The 23,276-nt window shown below is 43.2% G+C and overlaps 1 protein-coding gene across 1 annotated transcript in view; it reads right to left on the reverse strand.

The window, feature by feature from the left end:
* The window catches only part of ift74 (intraflagellar transport 74), a 103,174-nt gene that overhangs the window by 16,848 nt on the left and 63,050 nt on the right, over positions 1-23,276 (reverse strand). The window contains exon 16 of the mRNA XM_065007667.1: positions 22,161-22,287. Within this exon, the coding sequence (XP_064863739.1) occupies positions 22,161-22,287 (127 nt within the window). The remainder of the gene's footprint in view (positions 1-22,160; positions 22,288-23,276) is intronic.

Raw genomic sequence — 23,276 nt, forward strand, 5'->3', positions numbered from 1 at the left:
TACTGTCTTTATCTGTTGTGGTCTAGTACTGTCTTTATCTGTTGTGGTCTAGTACGGTCTTAATCTGTTGTGGTCTGGTACTGTCTTTATCTGTTGTGGTCTAGTACTGTCTTTATCTGTTGTGGTCTAGTACTGTCTTTATCTGTTGTGGTCTAGTACTGTCTTAATCTGTTGTGGTCTGGTACTGTCTTTATCTGTTGTGGTCTAGTACTGTCTTTTCGTCTTTATCTGTTGTGGTCTAGTGCTGTCTTTATCCGTTGTGGTCTAGTACTGTCTTTATCTGTTGTGGTCTGGTACTGTCTTTATCTGTTGTGGTCTGGTACTGTCTTTATCTGTTGTGGTCTGGTACTGTCTTTATCTGTTGTGGTCTGGTACTGTCTTTATCTGTTGTGGTCTAGTACTGTCTTTATCTGTTGTGGTCTAGTACTGTCTTTATTTGTTGTGGTCTAGTACTGTCTTTATCTGTTGTGGTCTAGTACTGTCTTTATCTGTTGTGGTCTAGTACTGTCTTTATCTGTTGTGGTATGGTACTGTCTTTATCTGTTGTGGTCTAGTACTGTCTTTATCTGTTGTGGTCTAGTACTGTCTTTATCTGTTGTGGTCTAGTACTGTCTTTATCTGTTGTGGTCTGGTACTGTCTTTATCTGTTGTGGTCTGGTACTGTCTTTATCTGTTGTGGTCTAGTACTGTCTTTATCTGTTGTGGTCTAGTACTGTCTTTATCTGTTGTGGTCTAGTACTGTCTTAATCTGTTGTGGTCTGGTACTGTCTTTATCTGTTGTGGTCTAGTACTGTCTTTTCGTCTTTATCTGTTGTGGTCTAGTGCTGTCTTTATCCGTTGTGGTCTAGTACTGTCTTTATCTGTTGTGGTCTGGTACCGTCTTTATCTGTTGTGGTCTGGTACTGTCTTTATCTGTTGTGGTCTGGTACTGTCTTTATCTGTTGTGGTCTGGTACTGTCTTTATCTGTTGTGGTCTAGTACTGTCTTTATCTGTTGTGGTCTAGTACTGTCTTTATCTGTTGTGGTCTAGTACTGTCTTTATCTGTTGTGGTCTAGTACTGTCTTTATCTGTTGTGGTCTAGTACTGTCTTTATCTGTTGTGGTCTGGTACTGTCTTTATCTGTTGTGGTCTGGTACTGTCTTTATCTGTTGTGGTCTAGTACTGTCTTTATCTGTTGTGGTCTAGTACTGTCTTTATCTGTTGTGGTCTGGTACTGTCTTTATCTGTTGTGGTCTAGTACTGTCTTTTTGTCTTTATCTGTTGTGGTCTAGTACTGTCTTTATCTGTTGTGGTCTGGTACTGTCTTTTTGTCTTTATCTGTTGTGGTCTAGTACTGTCTTTATCTGTTGTGGTCTAGTACTGTCTTTATCTGTTGTGGTCTAGTACTGTCTTTATCTGTTGTGGTCTAGTACTGTCTTTATCTGTTGTGGTCTAGTACTGTCTTTATCTGTTGTGGTCTAGTACGGTCTTTATCTGTTGTGGTCTGGTACTGTCTTTATCTGTTGTGGTATAGTACTGTCTTTATCTGTTGTGGTCTAGTACTGTCTTTATCTGTTGTGGTCTAGTACGGTCTTAATCTGTTGTGGTCTGGTACTGTCTTTATCTGTTGTGGTCTAGTACTGTCTTTATCTGTTGTGGTCTAGTACTGTCTTTATCTGTTGTGGTCTAGTACTGTCTTAATCTGTTGTGGTCTGGTACTGTCTTTATCTGTTGTGGTCTAGTACTGTCTTTTCGTCTTTATCTGTTGTGGTCTAGTGCTGTCTTTATCCGTTGTGGTCTAGTACTGTCTTTATCTGTTGTGGTCTGGTACTGTCTTTATCTGTTGTGGTCTGGTACTGTCTTTATCTGTTGTGGTCTGGTACTGTCTTTATCTGTTGTGGTCTGGTACTGTCTTTATCTGTTGTGGTCTAGTACTGTCTTTATCTGTTGTGGTCTAGTACTGTCTTTATTTGTTGTGGTCTAGTACTCGTCTTTATCTTTATCTGTTGTGGTCTAGTACTGTCTTTATCTGTTGTGGTCTAGTACTGTCTTTATCTGTTGTGGTCTGGTACTGTCTTTATCTGTTGTGGTCTAGTACTGTCTTTATCTGTTGTGGTCTAGTACTGTCTTTATCTGTTGTGGTCTAGTACTGTCTTTATCTGTTGTGGTCTAGTACTGTCTTTATCTGTTGTGGTCTGGTACTGTCTTTATCTGTTGTGGTCTGGTACTGTCTTTATCTGTTGTGGTCTAGTACTGTCTTTATCTGTTGTGGTCTAGTACTGTCTTTATCTGTTGTGGTCTAGTACTGTCTTTATCTGTTGTGGTCTGGTACTGTCTTTATCTGTTGTGGTCTAGTACTGTCTTTTCTGTTGTGGTCTTTATCTGTTGTGGTCTAGTACTGTCTTTATCTGTTGTGGTCTAGTACTGTCTTTATCTGTTGTGGTCTGTTGTACTGTCTTTTTGTCTTTATCTGTTGTCGTCTAGTACTGTCTTTATCTGTTGTGGTCTAGTACTGTCTTTATCTGTTGTGGTCTAGTACTGTCTTTATCTGTTGTGGTCTAGTACTGTCTTTATCTGTTGTGGTCTAGTACTGTCTTTATCTGTTGTGGTCTGGTACTGTCTTTATCTGTTGTGGTATAGTACTGTCTTTATCTGTTGTGGTCTAGTACTGTCTTTATCTGTTGTGGTCTAGTACGGTCTTAATCTGTTGTGGTCTGGTACTGTCTTTATCTGTTGTGGTCTAGTACTGTCTTTATCTGTTGTGGTCTAGTACTGTCTTTATCTGTTGTGGTCTAGTACTGTCTTAATCTGTTGTGGTCTGGTACTGTCTTTATCTGTTGTGGTCTAGTACTGTCTTTTCGTCTTTATCTGTTGTGGTCTAGTGCTGTCTTTATCCGTTGTGGTCTAGTACTGTCTTTATCTGTTGTGGTCTAGTACTGTCTTTATCTGTTGTGGTCTGGTACTGTCTTTATCTGTTGTGGTCTGGTACTGTCTTTATCTGTTGTGGTCTGGTACTGTCTTTATCTGTTGTGGTCTGGTACTGTCTTTATCTGTTGTGGTCTAGTACTGTCTTTATCTGTTGTGGTCTAGTACTGTCTTTATTTGTTGTGGTCTAGTACTGTCTTTATCTGTTGTGGTCTAGTACTGTCTTTATCTGTTGTGGTCTAGTACTGTCTTTATCTGTTGTGGTCTAGTACTGTCTTTATCTGTTGTGGTCTGGTACTGTCTTTATCTGTTGTGGTCTGGTACTGTCTTTATCTGTTGTGGTCTAGTACTGTCTTTATCTGTTGTGGTCTAGTAGTGTCTTTATCTGTTGTGGTCTAGTACTGTCTTTATCTGTTGTGGTCTAGTACTGTCTTTATCTGTTGTGGTCTGGTACTGTCTTTTTGTCTTTATCTGTTGTGGTCTGGTACTGTCTTTATCTGTTGTGGTCTAGTACTGTCTTTATCTGTTGTGGTCTAGTACTGTCTTTATCTGTTGTGGTCTAGTACTGTCTTTATCTGTTGTGGTCTGGTACTGTCTTTATCTGTTGTGGTCTGGTACTGTCTTTATCTGTTGTGGTCTAGTACTGTCTTTATCTGTTGTGGTCTAGTACTGTCTTTATCTGTTGTGGTCTAGTACTGTCTTTATCTGTTGTGGTCTGGTACTGTCTTTATCTGTTGTGGTCTAGTACTGTCTTTTTGTCTTTATCTGTTGTGGTCTAGTACTGTCTTTATCTGTTGTGGTCTAGTACTGTCTTTATCTGTTGTGGTCTGGTACTGTCTTTTTGTCTTTATCTGTTGTGGTCTAGTACTGTCTTTATCTGTTGTGGTCTAGTACTGTCTTTATCTGTTGTGGTCTAGTACTGTCTTTATCTGTTGTGGTCTAGTACTGTCTTTATCTGTTGTGGTCTAGTACTGTCTTTATCTGTTGTGGTCTGGTACTGTCTTTATCTGTTGTGGTATAGTACTGTCTTTATCTGTTGTGGTCTAGTACTGTCTTTATCTGTTGTGGTCTAGTACGGTCTTAATCTGTTGTGGTCTGGTACTGTCTTTATCTGTTGTGGTCTAGTACTGTCTTTATCTGTTGTGGTCTAGTACTGTCTTTATCTGTTGTGGTCTAGTACTGTCTTAATCTGTTGTGGTCTGGTACTGTCTTTATCTGTTGTGGTCTAGTACTGTCTTTTCGTCTTTATCTGTTGTGGTCTAGTGCTGTCTTTATCCGTTGTGGTCTAGTACTGTCTTTATCTGTTGTGGTCTGGTACTGTCTTTATCTGTTGTGGTCTGGTACTGTCTTTATCTGTTGTGGTCTGGTACTGTCTTTATCTGTTGTGGTCTAGTACTGTCTTTATCTGTTGTGGTCTAGTACTGTCTTTATTTGTTGTGGTCTAGTACTGTCTTTATCTGTTGTGGTCTAGTACTGTCTTTATCTGTTGTGGTCTAGTACTGTCTTTATCTGTTGTGGTCTAGTACTGTCTTTATCTGTTGTGGTCTGGTACTGTCTTTATCTGTTGTGGTCTGGTACTGTCTTTATCTGTTGTGGTCTAGTACTGTCTTTATCTGTTGTGGTCTAGTAGTGTCTTTATCTGTTGTGGTCTAGTACTGTCTTTATCTGTTGTGGTCTAGTACTGTCTTTATCTGTTGTGGTCTGGTACTGTCTTTTTGTCTTTATCTGTTGTGGTCTGGTACTGTCTTTATCTGTTGTGGTCTAGTACTGTCTTTATCTGTTGTGGTCTAGTACTGTCTTTATCTGTTGTGGTCTGGTACTGTCTTTATCTGTTGTGGTCTGGTACTGTCTTTATCTGTTGTGGTCTGGTACTGTCTTTATCTGTTGTGGTCTAGTACTGTCTTTATCTGTTGTGGTCTGGTACTGTCTTTATCTGTTGTGGTCTGGTACTGTCTTTATCTGTTGTGGTCTAGTACTGTCTTTATCTGTTGTGGTCTGGTACTGTCTTTATCTGTTGTGGTCTAGTACTGTCTTTATCTGTTGTGGTCTGGTACTGTCTTTATCTGTTGTGGTCTAGTACTGTCTTTTTGTTTTTATCTGTTGTGGTCTAGTACTGTCTTTATCTGTTGTGGTCTGGTACTGTCTTTATCTGTTGTGGTCTAGTACTGTCTTTATCTGTTGTGGTCTAGTACTGGTCTACTTTGGTGTATGAACTACTGCCTGTCTTCCCAGTGGACTACTTGGTGTATGAACTGCTGATTACTCAGCATTTTGCAGATAGTTGTTGACACATCAATCAGGCTCAAGGGGGCGGGGCAATTTGTGACTTGTTTTGGTAATCAGTGGCTAATTTGGAGAGGGGAGTGGATTCATCTCTCATTGGGTAATCAGAAATTAGTACAGGGAGAGGTGCTCTTCACCTCTGCTAGGTAATTAGCAATGTTAGTACTTCAGTCACCCCTGTTTTCTCAGCGGCGGGTGCGTCGCAAAACTAAGACGGTTCATCCAGAAAGGAAAGAGAGAAAGGCTCCACTCTCTCTCGTTGGTATCTCACCTAGTTATTTACTCTCTCTGTCAGTATCTCACCTAGTTATTTACTCTCTCTGTCAGTATCTCACCTAGTTATTTACACTCTCTGTCAGTATCTCACCTAGTTATTTACTCTCTCTGTCAGTATCTCACCTAGTTATTTACTCTCTCTGTCAGTATCTCACCTAGTTATTTACTCTCTCTGTCAGTATCTCACCTAGTTATTTACTCTCTCTGTCAGTATCTCACCTAGTTATTTACTCTCTCTGTCAGTATCTCACCTAGTTATTTACACTCTCTGTCAGTATCTCCTAGTTATTTACTCTCTCTGTCAGTATCTCACCTAGTTATTTACACTCTGTCAGTATCTTACCTAGTTATTTACACTCTCTGTCAGTATCTCACCTAGTTATTTACACTCTGTCAGTATCTCACCTAGTTATTTACTCTCTCTGTCAGTATCTCACCTAGTTATTTACTCTCTCTGTCAGTATCTCACCTAGTTATTTACTCTCTCTGTCAGTATCTCACCTAGTTATTTACTCTCTCTGTCAGTATCTCACCTAGTTATTTATTTACACTCTAGTTATTTATCTCTGTCAGTATCTCACCTAGTTATTTACTCTCTCTGTCAGTATCTCACCTAGTTATTTACTCTCTCTGTCAGTATCTCACCTAGTTATTTACTCTCTCTGTCAGTATCTCACCTAGTTATTTACACTCTCTGTCAGTATCTCACCTAGTTATTTACACTCTCTGTCAGTATCTCACCTAGTTATTTACACTCTGTCAGTATCTCACCTAGTTATTTACACTCTCTGTCAGTATCTCACCTAGTTATTTACACTCTGTCAGTATCTCACCTAGTTATTTACACTCTGTCAGTATCTCACCTAGTTATTTACTCTCTCTGTCAGTATCTCACCTAGTTATTTACTCTCTCTGTCAGTATCTCACCTAGTTATTTACTCTCTCTGTCAGTATCTCACCTAGTTATTTACTCTCTCTGTCAGTATCTCACCTAGTTATTTACTCTCTGTCAGTATCTCACCTAGTTATTTACTCTCTCTCTCAGTATCTCACCTAGTTATTTACTCTCTCTCTCAGTATCTCACCTAGTTATTTACACTCTCTGTCAGTATCTCACCTAGTTATTTACACTCTGTCAGTATCTCACCTAGTTATTTACACTCTCTGTCAGTATCTCACCTAGTTATTTACTCTCTGTCAGTATCTTACCTAGTTATTTACACTCTGTCAGTATCTCACCTAGTTATTTACACTCTCTGTCAGTATCTCACCTAGTTATTTACACTCTCTGTCAGTATCTCACCTAGTTATTTACTCTCTCTGTCCGTATCTTACCTAGTTATTTACACTCTGTCAGTATCTCACCTAGTTATTTACTCTCTCTGTCAGTATCTCACCTAGTTATTTACTCTCTCTGTCAGTATCTCACCTAGTTATTTACACTCTCTGTCAGTATCTCACCTAGTTATTTACACTCTCTGTCAGTATCTCACCTAGTTATTTACTCTCTCTGTCAGTATCTTACCTAGTTATTTACAGATGGTCTCATTTTGCTCTGTTGTATCTTTGGCAACTATGTGTGTGTTTTCTGTACCTGTCCTCTCCTCTCCCTGTAGGCTTTACAGAAGCTCTCTCAACTATGTGTGTGTTCTGTACCTGTTCTCTCCTCTCCCTGTAGGCTTTATAGAAGCTCTCCACCGTTTGGCTGCAACTCTTCTAATGTAATGGACCCTGTGTGCACAACCCCATGTTGAATTCTGTGTCTCTGGCAGCGTTTGGAACTGCCGATCTGCTGTCAAAAACACTGAGTTAATCTCAGCCTAGGCTGCCCTTCAGTCCCTTCACTGTTTGGCCCTGACAGAGGCATGGATCACCCAGAGAACACTGAGTTCATCTCAGCCTAGGCTGCCCTTCAGTCCCTTCACTGTTTGGCCCTGACAGAGGCATGGATCACCCAGAGAACACTGAGGTCATCTCAGCCTAGGCTGCCCTTCAGTCCCTTGACTGTTGGATCACCCAGAGAATACTGAGTTCATCTCAGCCTAGGCTGCCCTTCAGTCCCTTGACTGTTTGGCCCTGACAGAGGAATGGATTACCCAGAGAACACTGCGACTCCAGCTGCTCTCATTTCATCTGTTTTCTCTCATAGTCCGAGAGCTTGTGGTCGTCACGGTGGTGGTACAGGGCTACTCAGTGGAGATGTTCTCTTTCTCCCTCTCACCTTTTCTCCCTCTCACCTTTTCTCCCTCTCTCACCTGTCCATCTCCTCATTTGAATTCCATTCTTTCACTGTCACTTGTCCACTCAACCTTAACGTTGTTGTCATCTATTGCCCACCAGGTGCCCTTAAAGAGTTCCTCAATGAGATTGACAACTTCATAAGCTAATTTCCTTGACGATGGCTCACCACTCTTGGTACTTGGCGACTTCAACCTCCCCACGTCTGCCTTCGATTCATTTCTGTCCAACTCTCGTTTTCCCCTCCTTTCCATTTTTGACCTCAGCCTTTCCCAGTACCCTCCAACTCACATCTTACTAGAGGCTGTTCACCTACTAATCTTACTGCAAACCCCTCCAGGTCTTTGTTTCCTTTTCTGTCTCCCTTTCCTCCAACCCTAACCACTCAGCCCATACCCAGATGGTCATGCGCCGTCACAATCTTCACTCAGTCTCTCCCACTACTCTCTCCTATCATCTCTCCCTTCTGCTAAATCCTTCTCCCACCGGTCTCCTCATTCTGCCTCTTCAACTCTCCCTTTCCGTATCCCAAGACTCGCACTGTCCCCTTTCCTCCTGGCCAGCTCGGCCCTCTCCTCCTGCTCCATGGCTGAGTGACTAATTGTGAGCTTACAGAACAGGGCTGCGGGCAGCTCAGCGAAAATTGAGAAAAACTTCCTGAGGACCTATCGTCCTTCCACTCCCTCCTCTCTACCTTCTCTTCCTCGCTATCTGCTGATAATGCCACTTTCTAGCACTCTAAATTTCAAGCTTCTGCCTCTATTTTCCACCTTCTCCTTAATCCTCCACATCCTCCCTCTTGGAGGATGACTTTGTCAACCACTTTAAAAAGAAAGTTGATAACATTGGTTCCTCATTCACTCAGCCTATTGAGTCCACTGGTCCCACTCATTCACTCAGCCTATTGAGTCCACTGGTCCCACTCATTCACTCAGCCTATTGAGTCCACTGGTCCCACTCATTCACTCAGCCTATTGAGTCCACTGGTCCCACTCATTCACTCAGCCTATTGAGTCCACTGGTCCCACTCATTCACTCAGCCTATTGAGTCCACTGGTCCCACTCATTCACTCAACCTATTGAGTCCACTGGTCCCACTCATTCACTCAGCCTATTGAGTCCACTGGTCTCAGCCTATTGAGTCCACTGGTCTCAGCCTATTGAGTCCACTGGTCTCAGCCTATTGAGTCCACTGGTCTCAGCCTATTGAGTCCACTGGTCTCAGCCTATTGAGTCCACTGGTCCCACTCATTCACTCAACCTATTGAGTCCACTGGTCTCAGCCTATTGAGTCCACTGGTCTCAGCCTATTGAGTCCACTGGTCTCAGCCTATTGAGTCCACTGGTCTCAGCCTATTGAGTCCACTGGTCTCAGCCTATTGAGTCCACTGGTCTCAGCCTATTGAGTCCACTGGTCTCAGCCTATTGAGTCCACTGGTCTCAGCCTATTGAGTCCACTGGTCTCAGCCTATTGAGTCCACTGGTCTCAGCCTATTGAGTCCACTGGTCTCAGCCTATTGAGTCCACTGGTCTCAGCCTATTGAGTCCACTGGTCTCAGCCTATTGAGTCCACTGGTCTCAGCCTATTGAGTCCACTGGTCTCAGCCTATTGAGTCCACTGGTCTCAGCCTATTGAGTCCACTGGTCTCAGCCTATTGAGTCCACTGGTCTCAGCCTATTGAGTCCACTGGTCTCACTCAGCCTATTGAGTCCACTGGTCTCACTCAGCCTATTGAGTCCACTGGTCTCACTCAGCCTATTGAGTCCACTGGTCCCACTCAGCCTATTGAGTCTCCAACTCACACAGAACTACCCTCCGCATTGACCTCTCTCTCTCCAGATGAAATCCTGCGACTAGTGAGGTCCGGCCGCCCGACAACCTTCCTGCCGACCCCATTGGCGGCAGCGTAGCCTAGTGGTTAGAGCGTTGGACTAGAAACCGAAAGGTTGCAAGTTCGAATCCCCGAGCTGACAAGGTACAAATCTGTCGTTCTGCCCCCTGAACAGGCAGTTAACCCACTGTTCCTAGGCCGTCATTGAAAATAAGAATTTGTTCTTAACTGACTTGCCTAGGAAAATAAAGGTAAAAAATATATATATATATATTTTAAAAAATCCCCTCCCTTCTCCAGACCCATTCCTCACTTTCCTCATCCCTGACCACTGGCTGTGTCCCCTCTGACTTCTAAATGGCCCGAGTCACTCCCCTCCTCGAGAAACCAACACTCAACGCCTCTGACGTCAAAAACTACAGACCGTTATCCCTTTTCTTTCCAAAACACTTGAGCGTGGTGTCTCTGACGTCAAAAACTACAGACCGTTATCCCTTTTCTTTCCAAAACACTTGAGCGTGGTGTCTCTGACGTCAAAAACTACAGACCGTTATCCCTTTTCTTTCCAAAACACTTGAGCGTGGTGTCTCTGACCAACTCTCTCGTTATCGCTCTCAGAAGGATCTTCTTGACCCTAACAAGTCAGGCTTCAAGATGTGTCACTCAACCGATACTGCTCTTCTGTCACAGAGTCTCTCCACTCTGCCAAATCTCACTCTCTCTTCTCTGTTCTCATCCTCCTAGATCTATCCGATGCCTTCAACACTGTGAACCATCAGATCTTCCTGTCCAACCTCTCAGGGCTGGGTGCCTCTGGCTCTGCACGCTTTGATCGCATCCTACCTGGCAGGCCACTCCTACCAGGTGTTGTGGCGAGGATCTGTGTCTGCACCACACACTCTTATGACTGGTGTCCCCCAGGGCTTGCCTCTAGGCCCTCTCCTCTTCTCTCCATACACCAAGTTAATCGCCTCCGTCATCGCTATGCGGATGGCTACTTTTCTCCTTCCCCCTTTCTGACACCCAGGTGGCGACATGCATCTCTGCATGCCTGACAGATATCTCAGCTTGGATGTCGGCCCACCACCTCAAGCTCGACCTCGACGAGGGATCTGCTCTTCCTCCCGGGGAAGGCCTGCCCGCTCAAAGACGTCTCCATGATGGTTGACAACTCCACAGTGTCGCCCTCCCAGAGTGCAAAGAACCTTAGCGTGACCCTGGACAACACCCTGTCATTCTCTGCAAACATCAAAGCAGTGACTCGCTCCTGCAGGTTCATGCTCTACAACATCTGTAGAATACAACCCTAACTCACACAGGAAGTGGCGCAGGTCCTAATCCAGGCACTTATCAACTCCCATCTGGACTACTGCAACTCGCTGTTTGCTGGGCTCCCCGCTTGTGCCATGAAACCCCTGCAACTTATCCAGAACGCTGCAGCCCGTCTGGTGTTTGACCTTCCCACATCACCCCACTCCTCCTCCGCACTCCACTGGCTTCCAGTCAAAACTCACATCCTCTACAAGACCATGGTGTTTACCTACAGAACAGCAAGAGGAAATGCCCCTCCCTACCTTCAGGCTCTGGTCAAACCCTACACCCCAACCCATCCACTACAAGACCATGGTGTTTACCTACAGAACAGAAAGAGGAAATGCCCCTCCCTACCTTCAGGCTCTGGTCAAACCTTACACCCCAAACCTGAGCACTCTGTTCTGCCACCTCTGGTCTCTCACCCCTCCCTACCTTCAGGCTATGATCAAACCCTACACCCCAACCCAAGTACTCTGTTCTGCCCCCTCTGGTCTCTTGGGCCTCCCTACCTTCAGGCGATGATCAAACCCTACACCCCAACCCAAGCACTCTGTTCTGCCACCTCTGGTCTCTCGCCCCTCCCTACATTCAGGCTATGATCAAACCCAAACCCTAGATAGAGAGTGTAATTTAAAATACTCTTGAGGATTGAAGATGTTTTTGGGAAAATGGGCAGGAACTCTGACCTTGCTTCAGGGTGAAGGTTGTTCCAGGACAGAGAAGAGCTGAACAGCTCCTGTGAACTAACAGTAAGATGTACTTACTGTGATATGTGGTTGTCCCACCTAGCTATCTGAAGATGAATACACAGACTCATTGACTCTGGATAAGAGCGTCTGCTAAATGACTCTCTGACTCTGGATAAGAGCGTCTGCTAAATGACTCTCTGACTCTGGATAAGAGCGTCTGCTAAATGACTCTCTGACTCTGGATAAGAGCGTCTGCTAAATGACTCTGATTCTGGATAAGAGCGTCTGCTAAATGACTTAAATGTAAATGTAATAAGAGCGACTGCTAAATGACTCTCTGACTGGATAAGAGCGATTGCTAAATGACTCTCTGACTGGATAAGAGCGACTGCTAAATGACTCTCTGACTGGATAAGAGCGTGTGCTAAATGACTGACTCTAGATAAGAGCGTCTGCTAAATGACTCTCTGACTCTGGATAAGAGCGTCTGCTAAATGACTGACTCTGGATAAGAGCGTCTGCTAAATGACTGACTCTGGATAAGAGCGTCTGCTAAATGACTGACTCTGGATAAGAGCGTCTGCTAAATGACTCTCTGACTCTGGAGTGATAAATGATCAGATGGTCATGTACAGGTAGAGATATTGGTGTGCAAAAGAGCAGAAAAGTAAATAAATAAAAACAGTATGGGGATGAGGTAGGTAAAATTGGGTGGGCCATTTACCGATAGACTATGTTCAGCTGCAGCGATCGGGTTAGCTGCTCAGATAGCAGATGTTTGAAATTGGTGAGGGAGATAAAAGTCTCCAACTTCAGCAAATGTTGCAATTCGTTCCAGTCACAGGCAGCAGAGAACTGTAATAAACTGCATCCAGTTTGCTGAGTAGAGTGTTGGAGGCTATTTTGTAGATGACATCGCCGAAGTCGAGGATCGGTAGGATAGTCAGTTTTACTAGGGTAAGTTTGGCGGCGTGAGTGAAGGAGGCTTTGTTGCGGAATAGAAAGCCGACTCTAGATTTGATTTTAGATTGGAGATGTTTGATATGAGTCTGGAAGGAGAGTTTACAGTCTAGCCAGACACCTAGGTACTTATAGATGTCCACATATTCTAGGTCGGAACCATCCAGGGTGGTGATGCTAGTCGGGCGTGCGGGTGCAGGCAGCGAACGGTTGAAAAGCATGCATTTGGTTTTACTAGCGTTTAAGAGCAGTTGGAGGCCACAAAAGGAGTGTTGTATGGCATTGAAGCTCGTTTGGAGGTTAGATAGCACAGTGTCCAAGGACGGGCCGGAAGTATATAGAATGGTGTCGTCTGCGTAGAGGTGGATCAGGGAATCGCCCGCAGCAAGAGCAACATCATTGATATATACAGAGAAAAGAGCCGGCCCGAGAATTGAACCCTGTGGCACCCCCATAGAGACTGCCAGAGGACCGGACAGCATGCCCTCCGATTTGACACACTGAACTCTGTCTGCAAAGTAGTTGGTGAACCAGGCAAGGCAGTCATCAGAAAAACCGAGGCTACTGAGTCTGCCGATAAGAATATGGTGATTGACAGAGTCGAAAGCCTTGGCAAGGTCGATGAAGACTGCTGCACAGTACTGTCTTTTATCGATGGCGGTTATGATGTCGTTTAGTACCTTGAGCGTGGCTGAGGTCTCTGACTCTGGATAAGAGCGTCTGCTAAATGACTGACTCTGGATAAGAGTTTCTGCTAAATGACTGACTCTGGATAAGAGTGTCTGCTAAATGACTCTCTGACTCTGGATAAGAGCATCTGCTAAATGACTCTCTGACTCTGGATAAGAGCGTCTGCTAAATGACTCTCTGACTCTGGATAAGAGCGTCTGCTAAATGACTCTCTGACTCTGGATAAGAGTGTCTGCTAAATGACTCACTGACTCTGGATAAGAGCTAAATGACTAACATGTAAATGTAAGATCCTTAGAGCCTTCTACAGCCTTAGAGCTAGCCCATTATCATCCCACCTTGGATGAAACCAGAAAGATTTATGTTGATGACAGGACAGAGCTAGAGGTCAATAGAGATTAAGGGCCCAGGCTCTGGGGAAGGCGGGGTCTGGGGAAAGGGGAAGACGGTCGGGCGGGCGGGCTGGGACAGAGGCAGGATGGGACAGGGGCGGGCTGGGACATAGGCCGGATGGGGCAGGAGAAAGCACTCGGGCAGGGGCTGGGACAGGGGCGGGCTGGGACAGGGGCGGGCTGGGACAGAGGCCGGATGGGGCAGGGGCGGGCTGGGACAGAGGCCGGATGGGGCAGGAGAAAGCACTCTGGCAGGGGCTGGGACAGGGGCGGGCTGGGACAGAGGCCGGATGGGGCAGGGGCTGGGACAGGGGCGGGCTGGGACAGGGGCGGGCTGGGGCAGGGGCTGGGACAGAGGCCGGATGGGGCAGGGGCGGGCTGGGACAGGGAGGAACAGAAGCAGGCTGGGACATGGGCAGGCTGGGACAGAGGCAGGCTGAGACAGGCATGTGCTGGGGAAGCCTGAGTCTGGGCTTGGGGGCTGGAACAGGGGCCCCGCAGGGTCTGGGAGAATGATTTGGAGCAGAGGGCAGAGGCTGGGGGCAGGGACCAAAGACAGGGAGCTGTGCTGGGGCAGGCAGGGTCTGAGAGCAGGAAGGGGAAGCAGCCCGGTTCCTACTGATAGCGTTGCGCCCCAGACCCAGCCAGTGGAGGGGGAGCTGCTGCTGTGTACAGAGCAGTAAAGTGCCCCATCAGCACTTCTGTGCATTCTCTAGAGCTTCCTCCTGGGGTTAGGGCCTTTCTCTCTCTCCCCCCAGGAATCCCTGCCTCACATACACAGACACATTGGGCCGCTGGGTAGTGCACAGACAATCGCCTGTTTTATTAATGATGTAGAGAGTAGGATTACAATTGTTATGAAGTTACAAAAAACACCAGCGTGGCCTGATCATTTACCTCAAAAAGCAAGTGTCATTATTTCACTTCTGTAAGATTGACTCGGAGCTATTTTCACTGAGCTGTGAAAGGAAAAGCCCACTGATGAAAGACAGACTAGTGAAAGGAACAATGTTTCTCTGGCTCAGAACAGTAGGATCAAGGACATGTAGCAGCCTAGCGGGTGGCTTTGGCAGTGGCTGCATCCCAACTGGCACCCTATTCCCTACATAGTCCCTTTTAACCAGAGCCATAAAGCAGTGCACTATTTGTGGAATAGGTTTCTATTTGGGACTTAGACCGTTTCAGTGATAAGACATTATTTAGGGGGAACAGCGTTATGTTGATAAGACATTATTTAGAGGGAACAGCATTACGCTGTGAGGCTGAAGACAAAGGAAGGAAACCCCTGGCTCTGAGCCAGCTGTGTATTTGATAAATAAACTCACTTACGAGGAGGAAACGGGGGGCTGGGAGACGATCTGATCAGTGTGGGCGGCTGTAGCTATATAGTCCAGTCTTAGCCTAACAATGTGTGTCTGCGCGTGTTGACAGTGTAGTGTCCTCATCCTCTGCCGATTGCTTATCGTGTAGTCAGGAAGATAAGGTAGAGATGGATCTGATGCGTACTGTATCAGCAAGGAGGAAACTGGGGAAAGTAAGAATGACGGTCCAAGCAGTAACGCACATTGTGCCGAGTTGAACACAGATTCCATGAAACTTCTTAGTCGTAAGTTTTCAATATCAAGACGTTACTGTAAAACCTTCTGTACCATATCAATCAGGCACACTACTTCGTCGGTATTCAGAGAGATATCTCTCATTTCAGCCTATAGAGTGTTTGTAGACATCATCCTTACTGTTGGGGCTGGGTTTCCTTTCTGTTCGGTCAGCGGTTCTCATTAAGTCACCTAACACATTTAGCATATCTTGGCTTCCATATATAATCTACGTGACACTGATTCAAACCTTTTGGAACATCTACATTTTTAAAAGTTCAATATATCCTCCACCTTCACAGTAAATCCATGTAATATAGTCTACACCTTCACAATAAATCTATGTAATATAGTCTACACCATCACAATAAATCCATGTAATATAGTCTACACCTTCACAATAAATCTATGTAATATAGTCTACACCATCACAATAAATCCATGTAATATAGCCTCCACCTTCACAATAAATCCATGTAATATAGTCTACACCATCACAATAAATCCATGTAATATAGTCTACCTACACCATCACAATAAATCCATGTAATATAGTCTACACATTCACAATAAATCCATGTAATATAGTCTACCTACACCATCACAATAAATCCATGTAATATAGCCTCCACCATCACAATAAATCCATGTAATATAGTCTACCTACACCATCACAATAAATCCATGTAATATAGTCTACCTACACCATCACAATAAATCCATGTAATATAGTCTACACCATCACAATAAATCCATGTAATATAGTCTACCTACACCATCACAATAAATCCATGTAATATAGTCTACACCATCACAGTAAATCCATGTAATATAGTCTACCTACACCATCACAATAAATCCATGTAATATAGCCTACACCTTCACAGTAAATCCATGTAATATAGTCTACACCATCACAATAAATCCATGTAATATAGTCTACACCATCACAATAAATCCATGTAATATAGTCTACCTACACCATCACAATAAATCCATGTAATATAGTCTACACCATCACAGTAAATCCATGTAATATAGTCTACACCATCACAGTAAATCCATGTAATATAGCCTACACCTTCACAGTAAATCCATGTAATATAGTCTACACCATCACAATAAATCCATGTAATATAGTCTACACCATCACAGTAAATCCATGTAATATAGTCTACCTACACCATCACAATAAATCCATGTAATATAGCCTACACCTTCACAGTAAATCCATGTAATATAGTCTACCTACACCATCACAATAAATCCATGTAATATAGTCTACCTACACCATCACAATAAATCCATGTAATATAGTCTACACCATCACAATAAATCCATGTAATATAGTCTACACCATCACAATAAATCCATGTAATATAGGCTACACCATCACAATAAATCCATGTAATATAGCCTCCACCTTCACAATAAATCCATGTAATATAGCCTCCACCTTCACAATAAATCCATGTAATATAGTCTACCTACACCATCACAATAAATCCATGTAATATAGTCTACACCATCACAATAAATCCATGTAATATAGTCTACACCATCACAATAAATCCATGTAATATAGGCTACACCATCACAATAAATCCATGTAATATAGCCTCCACCTTCACAATAAATCCATGTAATATAGCCTCCACCTTCACAATAAATCCATGTAATATAGCCTCCACCTTCACAATAAATCCATGTAATATAGCATCCACCTTCACAATAAATCCATGTAATATAGCATCCACCTTCACAATAAATCCATGTAATATAGTCTACCTACACCATCACAATAAATCCATGTAATATAGTCTACACCATCACAGTAAATCCATGTAATATAGTCTACACCATCACAATAAATCTATGTAATATAGTCTACACCATCACAATAAATCCATGTAATATAGCCTCCACCTTCACAATAAATCCATGTAATATAGCCTCCACCTTCACAATAAATCCATGTAATATAGCCTCCACCTTCACAATAAATCCATGTAATATAGCATCCACCTTCACAATAAATCCATGTAATATAGTCTACCTACACCATCACAATAAATCCATGTAATATAGTCTACACCATCACAGTAAATCCATGTAATATAGTCTACCTACACCATCACAATAAATCTATGTAATATAGTCTACACCATCACAATAAATCCATGTAATATAGCCTCCACCTTCACAATAAATCCATGTAATATAGCCTCCACCTTCACAATAAATCCATGTAATATAGCCTCCACCTTCACAATAAATCCATGTAATATAGCCTCCACCTTCACAATAAATCCATGTAATATAGCCTCCACCTTCACAATAAATCCATGTAATATAGCCTCCACCTTCACAATAAATCCATGTAATATAGCCTACACCATCACAATAAATCCATGTAATATAGTCTACACCATCACAGTAAATCCATGTAATATAGTCTACCTACACCATCACAATAAATCCATGTAATATAGCCTACACCTTCACAGTAAATCCATGTAATATAGTCTACCTACACCATCACAATAAATCCATGTAATATAGTCTACCTACACCATCACAATAAATCCATGTAATATAGTCTACCTACACCATCACAATAAATCCATGTAATATAGTCTACACCATCACAATAAATCCATGTAATATAGGCTACACCATCACAATAAATCCATGTAATATAGCCTCCACCTTCACAATAAATCCATGTAATATAGCCTCCACCTTCACAATAAATCCATGTAATATAGCCTCCACCTTCACAATAAATCCATGTAATATAGCATCCACCTTCACAGTAAATCCATGTAATATAGCCTCCACCTTCACAGTAAATCCATGTAATATAGCCTCCACCTTCACAGTAAATCCATGTAATATAGCCTCCACCTTCACAGTAAATCCATGTAATATAGCCTCCACCTTCACAGTAAATCCATGTAATATAGCCCCCACCTTCACAGTAAATCCATGTAATATAGCCTCCACCTTCACAGTAAATCCATGTAATATAGCCTCCACCTTCACAGTAAATCCATGTAATATAGCCTCCACCTTCACAGTAAATCCATGTAATATAGCCTCCACCTTCACAGTAAATCCATGTAATATAGCCTCCACCTTCACAGTAAATCCATGTAATATAGTCTACACTTTCACAGTAAATCCATGTAATATAGTCTACACCTTCACAGTAAATCCATGTAATATAGCCTACACCTTCACAGTAAATCCATGTAATATAGCCTCCACCTTCACAGTAAATCCATGTAATATAGTCTACACCTTCACAGTAAATCCATGTAATATTACATGGATTTACGGAGCTGTGAGGGGAACGGCACCTCAGTACCTCCAGGCTCTGATCAGGCCCTACACCCAAACAAGGGCACTGCGTTCATCCACCTCTGGCCTGCTCGCCTCCCTACCACTGAGGAAGTACAGTTCCCGCTCAGCCCAGTCAAAACTGTTCGCTGCTCTGGCCCCCCAATGGTGGAACAAACTCCCTCACGACGCCAGGACAGCGGAGTCAATCACCACCTTCCGGAGACACCTGAAACCCCACCTCTTTAAGGAATACCTAGGATAGGATAAAGTAAATGTAAATGTAATCCTTCTCACCCCCCCCCCCCCCCCCTTAAAAGACCTAGATGCACTATTGTAAAGTGGCTGTTCCACTGGATGTCATAAGGTGAAAGCACCAATTTGTAAGTCGCTCTGGATAAGAGCGTCTGCTAAATGACTTAAATGTAATGATGTAAATGTAATATAGCCTCCACCTTCACAGTAAATCCATGTAATATAGCCTCCACCTTCACAATAAATCCATGTAATATAGCCTCCACCTTCACAATAAATCCATGTAATATAGTCTACACCATCACAATAAATCCATGTAATATAGTCTACACCTTCACAATAAATCCATGTAATATAGTCTACACCATCACAATAAATCCATGTAATATAGCCTCCACCATCACAATAAATCCATGTAATATAGTCTACACCATCACAATAAATCCATGTAATATAGTCTACACCATTACAATAAATCCATGTAATATAGTCTACACCATCACAATAAATCCATGTAATATAGTCTACACCATCACAGTAAATCCATGTAATATAGTCTACACCATCACAATAAATCCATGTAATATAGTCTACACCATCACAATAAATCCATGTAATATAGTCTACACCATCACAATAAATCCATGTAATATAGTCTACACCATCACAGTAAATCCATGTAATATAGTCTACCTACACCTTCACAATAAATCCATGTAATATAGTCTACCTACACCATCACAGTAAATCCATGTAATATAGTCTACACCATCACAATAAATCCATGTAATATAGTCTACCTACACCTTCACAATAAATCCATGTAATATAGTCTACCTACACCATCACAATAAATCCATGTAATATAGTCTACACCATCACAATAAATCCATGTAATATAGTCTACACCATCACAATAAATCCATGTAATATAGTCTACACCATCACAGTAAATCCATGTAATATAGTCTACCTACACCTTCACAATAAATCCATGTAATATAGCCTCCACCTTCACAATAAATCCATGTAATATAGTCTACACCATCACAATAAATCCATGTAATATAGCCTCCACCTTCACAATAAATCCATGTAATATAGTCTACACCTTCACAATAAATCCATGTAATATAGCCTACACCATCACAATAAATCCATGTAATATAGTCTACACATTCACAATAAATCCATGTAATATAGTCTACACCTTCACAATAAATCCATGTAATATAGTCTACACCATCACAGTAAATCCATGTAATATAGTCTACACCATCACAATAAATCCATGTAATATAGTCTACACCATCACAATAAATCCATGTAATATAGTCTACTCCATCACAATAAATCCATGTAATATAGTCTACACCTTCACAATAAATCCATGTAATATAGCCTACACCTTCACAGTAAATCCATGTAATATAGCCTCCACCTTCACAGTAAATCCATGTAATATAGCCTCCACCGTTACATTACCACTCATCAGGGATGCAACTGCGTCCTGATCCAATGCATATTGAAGATATTGGGAAAAAACTGTCCACATTTACTTTTCGTCAGCCAACAAGATAAGTAAGCCTAACGAACAGCAAAAGCACTAGCTTATGTCAATCTACTCTCCTCCAAAGTACAAAACTTTCTATTCTGTTCAATAAATAAATATTCCAAACATAGTCTTGGACAGTTGTGGGATGCTATAGAGGCCATCACTCTGTTTTCTCACACAATTGCATAGCCTATAGAAATGTTGCGCAACATGAGCTCTCATGAAGACGAGTCAAGGATGATATCACCTCCACCCTACCTGACACCCTAGACCCACTTCAATTAGCATTCCGCCCCAATAGGTCCACAGATGATGCAATCTCAACCACACTGCCCTAACCCATCTGGACAAGAGGAATACCTATGTGAGAATGCTGTTCATCGACTACAGCTCGGCATTCAACACCATAGTACCCTCCAAGCTCGTCATCAAGCTCGAGACCCTGGGTCTCGACCCCGCCCTGTGCAACTGAGTACTGGACTTCCTGACGGGCCGCCCCCAGGTGGTGAGGGTAGGCAACAACATCTCCACCCCGCTGATCCTCAACACTGGGGCCCCACAAGGATGCGTTCTGAGCCCTCTCCTGTACTCCCTGTTCACCCACGACTGCGTGGCCATGCACGCCTCCAACTCAATCATCAAGTTTGCGGACGACACAACAGTGGTAGGCTTGATTACCAACAACGACGAGACGGCCTACAGGGAGGAGGTGAGGGCCCTCGGAGTGTGGTGTCAGGAAAATAACCTCACACTCAACGTAAACAAAACTAAGGAGATGATTGTGGACTTCAGGAAACAGCAGAGGGAACACCCCCCCTATCCACAGAAGATGGAACAGTAGTGGAGAGTAGTGGAGAGGGTAGTAAGTTCCTCGGCATACACATCACAGACAAACTGAATTGGTCCACTCACACAGACCGCATCGTGAGGCTGAAGAAATTCGGCTTGTCACCAAAAGCATTCACAAACTTCTACAGATGCACAATCGAGAGCATCCTGGCGGGCTGTATCACCGCCTGGTACGGCAACTGCTCCGCCCACAACCGTAAGGCTCTCCAGAGGGTAGTGAGGTCTGCACAACGCATCACCGGGGGCAAACTACCTGCCCTCCAGGACACCTACACCACCCGATGTTACAGGAAGGCCATAAAGATCATCAAGGACATCAACCACCCGAGCCACTGCCTGTTCACCCCGCTATCATCCAGAAGGCGAGGTCAGTACATGTGCATCAAAGCTGGGACCGAGAGACTGAAAAACAGCTTCTATCTCAAGGCCATCAGACTGTTAAACAGCCACCACTAACATTGAGTGGCTGCTGCCAACACACTGACTCAACTCCAGCCACTTTAATAATGGGAATGGATGGGAAATTATGTAAAATATATCACTAGCCACTTTAAACAATGCTACCTAATATAATGTTACATACCCTACATTATTCATCTCATATGCATACGTATATACTGTACTCTATATCATCTACTGCATCCTTATGTAATACATGTATCACTAGCCACTTTAACTATGCCACTTTGTTTACATACTCATCTCATATGTATATACTGTACTCGATACCATCTACTGCATCTTGCCTATGCTGCTCTGTACCATCACTCATTCATATATCTTTATGTACATATTCTTTATCCCCTTACACTGTGTATAAGACAGTAGTTTTGGAATTGTTAGTTAGATTACTTGTTGGTTATTACTGCATTGTCGGAACTAGAAGCACAAGCATTTCGCTACACTCGCATTAACATCTGCTAACCATGTGTATGTGACAAATAAAATTTGATTTGATTTGGCTGTGTTGTGGGACTATACTAACCTGAAGACAGACCCTTGGCTGTGTTCTGGGACTTGTGCATCTCCGTCTCCTTGAAGCTCAGGTCTTCCTGCATGGACTTGAGCTCACTGGCCGTCACCGACGAGATCTGGCGCATCCGGTTCATGTTCTGCATCAACACACACGAGACATCTCCTTTAAACGAGCTTCTTCACTTCAACAACACGCAGTATTGAGAAGATTTATGAAAACCCTAGTATCTGTTAGGAGTTTCGTGTCTATTAAACTGTAAGTGTTATGACTTAAAGCAGAACCTGTGTGAACGACATGACAGAGAACAGCTGGGGTACAGAAATAAAACGGTTCATTCAGCTAACTCGTAATAAACAAACGAAGAAGAACGAAGGCAAAACAAGGCAACGTCCAAGCTGTGACCTGGGAGTATTTAAATAAGGCAACGGACAAGCTGTGACCTGGGAGTATTTTAACAAAACAACGTCCAAGTGGTGAACTTAGTGGCCGAGCTGTTTCGTTGAGAACAGCAGACAAGCACATGGCAGATGGGTAACATCAGTTGAACCTCTCCCTCCCTCCACTAGAGTGTTCCAGTAGAGCTCTCTCTGTCTCTGTCTATCTCTCCCTCCCTCCCTCCCTCCCCCCCCTCTGTCCCCTTTTCGCTCTCTCCTCTCTGTTCCTCTTTCGTCTCTCCTCTGTTCCTCTCTCTCGTCTCTCTCTCTCTCGTCTCTCTCTCTCTCTCTCTCAAATTCTTTGTAGATCTGTGTAATCTGAGGAAAATATGTGTCTCTAATATGGTCATACATTTGGCAGGAGGTTAGGAAGTACAGCTCAGTTTCCACCTCATGTTGTGGGCAGTGTGCACATAGCCTGTCTTCTCTTGAGAGCCAGGTCTGCCTACAGCGGCCTTTCTCAATAGCAAGGCTATGCTCACTGAGTCTGTACATAGTCAAATCTTTCCTTAAGTTTGGGTCAGTCACAGTGGACAGGTATTCTGCCACTGTGTACTCTCTGTTTAGGGCCAAATAGCATTCTAGTTTGCTCTGTTTTTTAGTAAATTCTTTCCAAAGAGTCAAGTAATTATCTTTTTGTTTTCTCATGATTTGGTTGTGTCTAATTGTGTTGCTGTCCTGGGGCTCTGTG

This window comes from Oncorhynchus nerka, linkage group LG22 (genome assembly GCF_034236695.1).
Source record: "Oncorhynchus nerka isolate Pitt River linkage group LG22, Oner_Uvic_2.0, whole genome shotgun sequence".
In the NCBI taxonomy this organism is placed as follows: Eukaryota; Metazoa; Chordata; class Actinopteri; order Salmoniformes; family Salmonidae; genus Oncorhynchus; species Oncorhynchus nerka.